At 49.0% G+C, this 11,679-nt stretch overlaps 1 protein-coding gene across 1 annotated transcript; it reads right to left on the reverse strand.

Annotated features, from left to right (window-relative positions):
- Positions 1–3,199: 3,199 nt before the first annotated feature.
- LOC119364319 (zinc-finger homeodomain protein 8-like) lies at positions 3,200–4,803 on the reverse strand. Its single transcript, XM_037629776.1, has 2 exons — positions 3,481–4,803; positions 3,200–3,241 (listed from the first exon to the last, which is right to left on the reverse strand). The coding sequence occupies exon 1, from the start codon at positions 4,647–4,649 to the stop codon at positions 3,768–3,770; it is 882 nt and encodes a 293-aa protein (XP_037485673.1). The 5' UTR covers positions 4,650–4,803; the 3' UTR covers positions 3,200–3,241; positions 3,481–3,767.
- Positions 4,804–11,679: the final 6,876 nt, after the last annotated feature.

Consider the following 11,679-nt stretch of genomic DNA (forward strand, 5'->3'; position numbering starts at 1 on the left):
GCTCATTGTGTTTGTATCCTCTTGATGCTTTATTTCAGGGCAATAAAATCAAGCAAGAAGTAGGGTATTATATTCTCGGAGACAGAGTCTAGGTAAAATCCATGTGTCTATGTTACCCTCGTTCAAGACATTCTCTCGAGATCTGCCCAGTTTAGGTTCCCGCAATGAAAAGAGAGAATTCCTTATTTGGCCCTTTCTTAAAATTTGCTTTTCTTTTTGGCCTCAAAAATATTTTTCTTCCCTTTTTGACACTCAAACTTCATTTTGTGCCCTATGTGACATTTCCATCCATTTTTCCATCCAACTCTATTAACTACCACGTGCAATTACAATTTTACCCCTGATGGTGGTATGTCACCACAAAGAGAAGGGGGGAGGGGTGGCGCATGGAGAGTGCTATCTGTGATGTCGCTACCAGTAGCACCGCTCCTGTGTCGCTGGAGCTTGCCATGTGCTCGTGTGCGCCGATACTAACGATGAACCAAGCTCTAGACGATGCACTCACCGTAATACAGAGCTGGCTTCCTTAATCCCTAATTGATCCTTTGCTTGAACGTCTACTAGTAGTACTAGTATGTACGAGCACGTTGCTGGAGACCACGACGAAGACGCCGCGTTGCACGCGAGTGGCAAGACGCCGTCGGCGCCCGGGATGAAGGAGCTGAGCAGGTGACGGCCGGGGCTGAAGACCTACCCGGCGCGTCGACGATGCTCGGAACCCGCGGACCTTCCGCACCGTGGCGCCGCTTCCGAAGAGGGAGTTGCAGTGGCAGCCGTCCTTTGGCCAGCGGCGGCGCACCGCAAGAGGTCGGCAAAGACGGGGGCGCGCGCCAGGATCTCCAGCTCGACGTCTTCGGGCAGCCTCACCAGCGAGAACGCTGCGCGTGCGTGCATGCAAGTGCCGTTACGCGTGTGTGCATGCCATCGCTGGTATGCGCAAGAACGCAACAGGCAAACATGATTAGTTTTTTGCTCTAATTAACCTAGGTACGTATCTAATGGACGCTATCTAGCTAAGAGATGCATGCATATCAGACAAGATTATCTACAAACCTGATTGCTATACATAAGAATAATATGTGAAAATTTAATTTTTACCGTCATAAAATTTTTCGGAGCAACGCACGGGAATCATCTAGTTTATTCAACACCACAAAACATATCACATCATTCATGTGTTTGTATGTAAATAATCTGATCACAAACTACACTAGGGGTAAAACAGTCTCTTTAGTTCAGACTTAACACCGTTAGTGGCCAAAACTGACGGAAGTGTCACATAGGGAACAAAATGAAGTTTGAGTGTCAAAAAGGGAAGAAAGGAGAATTTTGGGCCAAAAAGGGAAACAAAATTTAAGAAAGGGCCAAATAAGGAATTCTCTCCAATGAAAAGGAGAAAAAAAACCATCATAAAGGATGATGGGAGGTGAGGTGAAAATAAACCGATGAAGAATGGTGGAAGATAAGGTGAAAATAAAGCGTGATGGCTAGATACCAATTTCCCCTCTCTTTTTTCCCTGTTTAATAGGAGTACTCCCTCAATTCCCTTATACAAGTCCACAAACTCATATTACAGGTACCCAGGTAAAATTTAATTACTGCTTTGGAAGCCAACTTTTCTTTTCTTAACCGGAATCATTAATACGCCACATGCATGCAAGGAAGGAATGGAAAGGAAGTAGCTCAGTGTCATTATGACAACATGCATGCAAGTATTAAACAAGTTGCTAGTACGAGAAAACATCATTAATTTTTGCCTCGATTACTGTTGATGGCCTTGTATAGATGCAAAATATATTTTTTATTGTGGTCTTGTATAAGGGAATGAAGGGAGTACTAGAGATCAACTTTCCCCTAAAAATAAAATAAAACAAAATAGTAGAGATCAACTTGAAAACAGTAAATACAAAATAGCACGAAATATTGACGAGAAGACCAGAGTAGCACTGTAGCACCGCACAGTCCATTACCGTCTCTGGGTGCCCAAACACGCTGTCAGACGCCACTGCCTCTACAAGAGGGATGCACTCATGCGGTCGTGCTTGACGCGACGAGACGGGACGAGTTGAAACAAACAGTGGAACAGCGTTGTTGGCTGGTGGAGCGGCAACGCCAGGGCTCTTGACAGCGTCGTCGTCGTGCCGGTGCGCGCGCCATGCCAATGCAGCAGCACGGGGCGACCCGGTGCTGGGTTCGGTATAGCGCCTTGACCGGCGCTCGTGTGCTCGTGCAATCAGTCCAGCGGAGCGTTGGCGCCCCGCGTGCACGGCGCACGACTCGCTCAAACGTGCTACAAATAGCAGCGAAAGACTAGACGAGTACTCAAACCTAGCCAAACCGGGCACTGCATGCACACAGGGGCCGGTTTCCTGCCACCTAAACACAGGGCATTGCTGGATCCAGATCTGGGCGACACGGCAGAGCTACGAAGTTTTAGGCGACAACAAAACCACGAGGACGAGGAGAAGGGAGAGGGGAGAGATCGTGTCGGATCCTGCCCCGCACCGAAAGCCACAGACCGTGCCTAATCGCCATCATCACACACCACACCCAAGCCGATGAGACAACTCAGTCGGCACGGACGGACACAAGGGCAACGTTCGACCCCACGCAACAGCACCAGTAGAACGCCAAGCTTGGCGGGCGTGCTCGGCCAAGCTCCGGCCGGCTCCACCACCGCGGCGCGGCCTACCACTCGGCCCGGCCGGCCGGACCGGAGGGCGCAAATGGGAACAAAAATCTCAGGCCACCACGGAGAGCAGGCCGGCCGATTACGAGGTGGCACTCCAGCCCAAAGCCACACGAGTACGACAAAACCAAACCAAACCAACACACACTGCAATTTAGAGCAAGTACAATGGAGCTTAGTCAGCGGGCTATAAGGAATAAACTAGTATATTTCTGCTTAGTTGAAGAAAGAGAAGAGGAGAGAGAAGGTAAGCGGGCTCTTCGTGAAGAGACAGCTCTAACACGTGCTCCTAGGCACTTTGTGAGAATGAAAGGTGGGTCACATAATAAAAAAGTAGTACATTTCTTTATCTACTATTGTACATGTTAGCTATAAGATGGGTTGTAGATGACATGGCACTGGCTTATAGCCAGCAGCTGGCTATACTATTAACCATGCTCTTAGAGAAGCTTCCAGGCACAAAATCCTGATGCACTCTACTGACATGGAAGAATTAATGCGGCATTAATCTTGACAGGGGTACGATGATTAGTCACTCACTGCAGCTACTCCCTCCATTCCACAATGTAGTGCTTCCTCTATCCCCGTGCTTCAACTTTGACCGTAAATTTAACTATCAAGACCGATTGCGACGGAAGCAAAAGTTATGTCGATGAATTCGTATTCGAAAGAAGTTTTTCATCATGTAACTTTTTCTCCCGCCGTAGTCGGTCTCGTTCGTTAAATTTATGGTCAAAGTTCGACCTCGGAAAACGCGAGCGCACTATATTTTGAAACGGAGGGAGTACTACACTTGTCTAGCACTGGTAGTAGTACAAGTAGTACTAGGATTAAAGCAAGACAAGAAAGATAATGAACCTACAAACAGCGGCGCCTAGCTAGAATTAGAGTAGGGGTACAAATATGCCCTCGGTCCGGTACCACGATGTACGGCACGGCCGCTGCGGGGGAGGCATGCGGGGGATCAGGGGGTCGTTTACACCAGCTGCTCGCTGACAACTGACTGAGAGTGCATTAATTAAATCTAAAGCCCTGGCGATTAAAAGAACTCCGTGCTCATTAGCTAGCGCTAGCACGGCTAGACGCTGATGGGGGAGGGGGAGGGCGACGAGACGGCGGCGCGTGGAGGCGAGTCGTCGTCCGTGTCGTCGTCGTCGCCGTCTCCATCGCCGGTGCCCGCTCCAACGCCAACGCCAACGCCAGCGCCAGCGCCGGTCCCAGTGCCAGTGCCGAGGACTCCTGGGTTGATGCCGATGCCCATCCCCATGCCCATGCCGATGCCGGCCGCGGTGGAGGTGGGCGAGGCGAGCTGGTGCTTGTGGTTGTGCATCCAGACCTTGAGGACGTTCCGCTTGACCCCGATCTCGAGGCAGAAGCGCTCGAGGGCACCGCCGTCGTCGCGGTTGATGCGCCACCCCTGCTTCTCGGCGAAGGCGCGCATCCTCTCCTTCTGCTCCGGGGTGAACTTGGTCCGGTGCCGCTTCCTCCCGAAGCTTCCGCTCCCGCACCCGGGGCTGCAGTCGTCCGCCCGGGGAGGCGTCTCCGAGCCGGCCCGCGCGGGGTCCAGCAGGGCGTGGTGCCACGCGGCGGGCACGGCGTGGTACGGCAGCGCGAGCTGGGGCGGCCGCGGGGGCGCCGACGGGAGGAAGCCCTGCAGCACGGGGTGGTGCGGCGGCGGGTGATGGTGCGGGGGCGGCGGCGGAGGCGGGCTGAAGAAGAAGGGCGCCGGGCACGCCCCACCAGTGAGGCTACCCGCGCGACGGTGGAAGCTGCGGTGGCAGCCGCATGCGGCGCACTTGAGCGAGTCGGGCGAGGCCGGCATGTACTCCCCGCAGCCGTCGAAGGCCTGGCCGCCCATGGCAGCGGCGTGGTTGCGCATGCACTCCTTGTACTTGGCCCCCGCGTCGCCCCCGGCGCCGCTGCCTCCCTCGTAGGGCACCAGACTCAGGTGATCCATCATGTCCGCACGAGAGGAGAGCTCGCTCCCTTCCCACCACCACCACTCACGCGCTCGCTCACCCACCCGGTCGCGGGTGGCCACTCTCGCTCGCTAGAAGAAGGAAGGCGTATCGCTTTCGCAGCAGCGGTAGAAGCGACCACCGGCCAAGGAGGGGAGGAGCTAGGGGGTTTTATCTGCACGCAGACCTCCGTCATCCATCAGGTGCGAAGCATAAATTAGTTCGTTAATTAATGCGACGACTTTGGGCCTCATACTACTAGTACTCACAGAATAATAAGAATAATTATTGGTACTACTAGTGACTATAGGTAGTGCAATGAAGCAGCAGTACACACAGTAAAAGCAATATTTTACATACAGTAAAACTGATCTGCTATGCTGCTTTGTGATACTAGTTGATGAGGCGGCGAGATCACGTTTGCGCGCGGTGCCACGTGGAAGCGGGAAGGGGTGCCTGCAGGCGCCACGTGAGACGGGACTCGACGATGGGTGGTAACAGCGGCAACGTGTCGACCCGGCATTGGGGCCGGATACCATTGTTACAACAACAGTAACCGCTCGGGCCCGCCACGTGAGGGTGCCGTGGTGTACTACTCGGCGTCAGATGATGATGGGACCTCCGCGGACGGACGGCCCTGATGCGATCGGACGGGGAGATGAGGTATGGGCTAACTGCCACCCAAGCGGCCGTGGGGTACGGCATCTTACCTGATCTTCTGTGCCCAGTATTTGTCTGCCCAATCCTGTTGCCAGGGGGTTAGCTCCAACCTTGGTGCTCTCTGTCAATTAGATGACGATATTTGCAGCTGATTTAATTACACGGCACAGAAAATATGGCACGTCACGGGACTCAAATGTCAGCGTGGATTTCTCCAATTTCGGTGTCCATGTTTTTTTAAGACAGTACAGACGCGGCGCTCATACAAACGCGCATACACTCACCCGATGAATACACACGCACACTATAACCCTATGAGCACATTCGAGAGACTGTGCCAGCATATCATCTTGAGATTTACGAAGTCACCGTAGGCGCCTTGTCGTAAATTCAAGAATAATGCGAATATCAGAACTTGAATCTTAGTGGACTGGGATACTACTGTCACTCTAATCATCCAAGTATAGGTTGGTTCGCTTCATTGTCCATGTTAGTAGGTTATTGTCACTTACTATACCTCGCGAACGTCAGCTGCTAAGGGTGCAAACAAACACAAGTTTACGTTGTGGGAAATGACAAATTCTTCCTTTATTCAGTAAATAAACATCTCCTTCTCAGAAATTCTCATGTCTTTATGAATAAAACTGTCACTACAACATAAATTACGGGCCAAAAACGTTCACAATTGCCACCTCTTTGGGCATCTCCGACACCGTCCACTAAAACAGACCATTATTTGTCCGCAGACTTCGATTAGCTTACGAACTCAAATGTGGAAGCCGACAATCGAACTACATTCGCTAAACGTTCGCAAAGACCCCCGCTATTTTTTTATTTCAAATGCATATCAATAGGAGGGCAGGATAAATTGCGGCTTTCATAGCACCAATCACAAACAACTAATCAGACGGTTGTACCCGGTCATAAAAGTACCAGTCCACCGGTCCATGCGAAAAATGGAAAATTTTGCCCTACCAGACCAACTATCTAAGCCTCCGTGCTTACTCTCTCTCCGCCGCCTCCTCACCATCTGGCTCCTTCTCGACCGCCTCCTTCTACGCGTCATCCAGCTCGACCGCCAAGCACTTTTACATCTTGACACAGACGGCGCGCACGATCATCGCTAGATCATCCTCCAACTCGTCCATCTTTATGGTCAACATCTTCGTATCCTCTGAAGCGGACGCAAGCACAACCCTCCTTTCTTCGAGTTTGGTTTTCTTCTCTTTGAAGTTGAGCTTCTTCTCAGTCGCTGCCATCAGGATGTGTAATCTCTTGGCCTTCTTTTCCTCCTCCATGTTGGAGTGCTTGACACATCGCTCCGTCTTCGGCAAGATGTCCTCGGACCACCTGTCATTTTGGCCACTACCTCTTTTCGCTTCTCCTTCTCCTCCTCATCCCACTTTCTTTCTCTCGAACCTTCTTCTAACCTTCTTAGGCAGCTCTTTTATTGGGTCAGTTGAATCACCCGCTTCTTCCTTGGTGTCGATGTGGGCGGTCTTGATGGAGTTGGCAATGGGTAGTTGATACTTTGCTTGCCCAATTCAACTTCAACCAACAATGCATGAGGACGAAGCTCCTCTTCTCCGCCTTCAACAACAAGTGACACGCACGGGAGTGGTAGAAAGAAAATTATTGTCAATAAGTTGCATATCTAGCCAAATGACCAACACACACGTAACATCGTGCTTGCTCAGTGATTAGCGCGCCACTTGGCCACCGGCTGATTAATTGTTTCGAATGGATGCAGTACTTGCTAATGGCCTCTTGGATTTGTGTACCATCGACGTTGAGGGACTTTGCTCAAAGATTGTGGATGAGTTCATTGAGGTAGTGATACGGGGCTAACCCGATGTAGCCCGATCTTTCACGATTGGAGTGGATTCCCTCGAAGAACACGAAGAACACGGGGAAGGACAGAGAGAAATCACAAGGGGAAACACTCAAGCACAAGTCCAATCACACATCCACTAAACAATAGAACACACAAGATCCACAAGGTACATGAACAACAAAAGGAAAGATACAAGGTAAAGTTCATCCCAAATCCAAAGGAGATGAGGTCTTGATGATCTAGATAGATCCTTGCCCGAAGGGGTCTTGATATCCCTCGGGATCTTCTTCGAGGAGGTCTTGGCCTCCAATGGAGTAGTCTATCTCTCTCTCAAGAGGATAAGGTAGGAGCAAAGCTCACATACAAATGACTTATCACTTTGCTGACCCTAACTATAGGAGGAGGAGGTCTATTTATAGTCTAAGTGCAAATGGGGATGAAGTGAAAGGGTACATGGGCCTCGGGCCCGAAACTATGCACACACGGGCAGCAGATGTTTGGCCTTTACCAGTCGTCCGGTGGCTCGCGAGGGTCCGGACGTCCGGTAGGGTTCGGACTTCCGCTATTTTGGTGTTGTTGAGGTGGCACCGGATGTCCGGAGATGGTCGGTCGTCCGGTCGCTGGTCGTCCGATCCGGGACGGTCGTCCGGCCGCTGTAGCTTGCGCAGGCTGGTACTTCTAGGCGTTGGACGTCCGGTCCCTACTGGTTGTCCGGCCGCTGTAGAGTGTCGGACGTCCGGTGGCACGTAGGACGTCCGGCCGTTGTAGACTCCGCAACTCCATCCTCTTCTATCTTCTCTTCCATGCTTCCCTCGCGGATGGTGTAGTTGTTCCTTGGCGCTTGCACTCCTCCTCGTTGTCCATAGTGTTGCGACGATACCTATGTATGCACACGAGTGGAGTGTCAAGTAGTATACCATCCTCGAAGGGGTCAAGTGAACACGTGTAAAGGAGAAGATTCACCTTCATGTAAGAGAAGTAGAGGTCGCACGTGTCACTTGCCAAACGGACTCTTGACATGGTGATGCCCGTAGGATGCTCTGCATCATCCCCCCCCCCCCTTGGGAAAGACCCGACCTCGGATGGAAAACCAAATCACCATGGGAAAGAGATGGCTTCACTGTGTAGAAGTGGATGTTCACCAAGTACTCATCATCTAGAAGCTCGAAATAGGCACTCTCCAATGTCACACTGTCGTGTGGTTCCTTCAAAAGGTGCAAGGACAACAAACACTTGAAAGCATGTCCTTGTGCATTCTTCACAATGCCGAAGTGGTAGGAAATGTGGTGTAGAAGCGAGTCGGTAGAATGTATGAGGCTCGCTTTCAAGAGCTCGAATGGTCAACTCACGTGAATTGGAAGTCGACACGAAGTCCAATTATCCTACACATGCATAGAACAAAGCAAAGAACATATGCGCATGGTAGATAAACACATCATCCATCATGATGGTTCTCTTCTCTTGCAAATAACCAATAAAAGCGCAAGTGCATGAATAATATGATCCAACAATGGGGAGATTCATAGCACTAGGTATAAGGTGCAAAGAGGTAAGACAAGCATGTTTCACAAGGAATATGTCAAAATCTCCAAATATACGCGAGAATGCTATGGGGGCACTCTCATTAGCAATACCAAAAACATTGTTGCACTCAATACATGTCAAATCATCTAGCATGAGAGAGACAACACATGGAGATATATGGCAAGAAGCAATGACAATCATGTGCAAAGCATGTAGATGGTTGTCATCAACCGCATGAAATGAGCAAGTATGAACCATGTGTGATGCAACATGAGCAAGCATAGAGATCAAGTCAAGCAAGCTAGTAGTGCGAAGATGCAACATACTAGAGGAAATCAAGGCAATCATGTCATGTGAGCAAATAATAGATATAGGCAATGCACATGACATATCGCAAGCACGAGCACAAAGCAAGATCATAGTATCATCGTAGGAATGGGGCATAAATGAAACATGGCAATAACAAGCAATATCTCCACCAAGCTTGCAAATACACATACAAGTACGAGAATAAATCATCATGTGTAATGCAAAGCATGAGTCACAAATGCATGGCAAAGACATAGGAATAAGAATATCGTGCAAAGTGAACATGGCAAGCGGAAAACTCAAAACGGTGCCCGGGCTCATCTGCTCCCTCTCAGCAAAAAATTCAAAAAAAATACTAGAAAAATTCAAAAAATTCCAAATTTGTTTGTGGTGGTAGATAATTTGACACGTGAGGTGAGCCCCAAAATTCAACTCATTTGGACATCTGAGCAGCTCTCGGCAAAAAAGACAAATCGGGTCAAAACAGTGCGTGAACAGTAAACATTTTTACAGACCCTGATTTTGTCTTTTTTGCCGAGAGCTGCTTAGATGCTCAAATGAGCTGATTTTTGGGGCGCACCTCACGCGTCAAATTATCTACCACCACAAAAAAATGGAATTTTTTGAATTTTTCTAGTATTTTTTTTGAATTTTTTTCTAAGCGTGGGTGCAGATGAGCCCGGGTGCAAATTAACCGCACTCCATGGCAAGCTGGGTATATAATATATAATGGACAATAACCCATAGCCAAGTGAGAGCCATGTAGAAGAAATGCGCGAAGTTTTTGCACAATGGGGACGGTGGTAAGGATAATCCACGGTATACCAAGTCATCATTGCTCTCTAGAGCTCGTTTTGTGAACTCATGGGATTGTGAGGTTGACAAGTATTCATGGGTACCTACACAAAAGAGACACAAACCAAAGAAATTGTGTGCGTGGTAAATGTACCCATCATCCATCATGATGTGTATGTGCATGTGTGAGTTAGCACAAGGTAAGCATCGCTTAAAAAAATTTGATGCATGGTATAAGAACATGTCATCCATCATGAAAGAATAGTTATTATGTATGACACGATGGGGACACAAATTGAGAATGCAAGTATATGGCACATCAATAGCATGTTTAATCATGTGGAGTATATGGTGCACATAATTATTGGGATCATGCGATGTATGGGATGGATCAAAATCTCCTAACATGTATGAGGAAACTATGGGGGTCCCCTCATGAGCAATACTGGAAACATCATATGGAGAAAATGGACAACATCCAAAACAATGCATATCCGAAGCTAGGTTGTCATGGCATGGCATATGAGATAAATGATGCAAAGGGAGCATATCAATATCATCACAAGAAAAACAAATGCCAATAACCATGGGCTTGTCATATATGCCATATGTGCAAATTGGGTTTATTTTAATGGCATATGCATAGTCACTATGAAGAGATTGCAAATAAGACATATGGTTGATCTCATGCATAGCATATGACAAGTCAAGAGGATTATCAAACATGATGTGACCTAAAGAATTGTCACAAGAAATCATATGTAACATGGCATCACAACTAATAGACTCCACATTAGAATCATCATACTCATCATAAATGGGCAAATAATCGCATGGGAAAATCATACTAGCATGAAGCATGGTACTAGGTGGATCAACATCATGCAAACAATCAATGTCAAGAATATCCACTAGTGGGACAAGAGCATCACCGTCACCTATGTTACCATTTTCATTCCACTCAAGTGGTGCAGGTGAGGTGGGAAAGACCAAATGGTGGTCATCTTCATCTTGATGGAACCATGTGGGGGGTGCATCATATTCCACCATGGCTATCGTCTTGTCCAAAGGAAGAACGAGGTCGTCGAGGATCGGTGCGTCATCATAAATGGGACCTAGCACCCAATGAGAAGACACAATAGAGGTAGAGGTCAAGTTGTTAGAAAAGAAAATGGCCTCACGAGACCTATCAACTATCGCACTCTATCTATGTGGTGGTTCACTCACTCCCTCAAAATAGGTGCACTCAAAGTCACATATGGTGGAGTCACTCATCTAACTCAAGTGGTGGGGGTTGTGGCTCTCCTCACATGGGAATTGGGACAACTCGTCATATATGGGGCTAGTGGTGAACTCGCTCTCACTCTCAATATGGTGGCACAAGTCACTCAAGTCATCATACATCACCGTGGTCGAAGGGAGAATGACATGCTCAACCATCTCGTTGTTGTCGCCGTGGATGAAGGCCGAAGATGGCACATCATCACTCTCCTCTGTGACCGAAGGGAAAATCCCATGCTCGGTCATCTCGTCACCGTCGCCGTGGATGAAGGTCGAAGATGGCACATCATCACTCTCGCCTCCAAATATGGAAGCATCATCCTTGCTCGCCACCTTGTCACTCACCTCCAAGGCTTGGTCCTTGAGGGTCTCCATAGTCATACTCGTCGCCGCACCATCTTGAAAAAGAGTCGAAGTAGACTCGACATCATCAATGCCACAAAGAGGGATTGCGATGGAGTCGAACTTGGGAGCATCGTCTTGGAGCTCGTCGGGCTTGGACATCTTGGTGGTGTTATCCTCATGCTCTTTCTCATGGAGCTTGGTCATCGCGAAGTGAGCTTGGGGTGGAGAAGCCTTGGCCTTCATGAGTTCTTGTTCCACCTTGAGAGCACCAATGTAGTTGTCGT

The sequence above is a fragment of the Triticum dicoccoides genome, chromosome 2B (genome assembly GCF_002162155.2).
Source record: "Triticum dicoccoides isolate Atlit2015 ecotype Zavitan chromosome 2B, WEW_v2.0, whole genome shotgun sequence".
NCBI classification, from domain to species: domain Eukaryota; kingdom Viridiplantae; phylum Streptophyta; class Magnoliopsida; order Poales; family Poaceae; genus Triticum; species Triticum dicoccoides.

Coding starts and splice junctions, on each gene's coding strand:
- LOC119364319 (XM_037629776.1), bottom strand. CDS start 4,649: ATGATGGATCACCTGAGTCTGGTGCCCTACGAGGGAGGCAGCGGCGCC.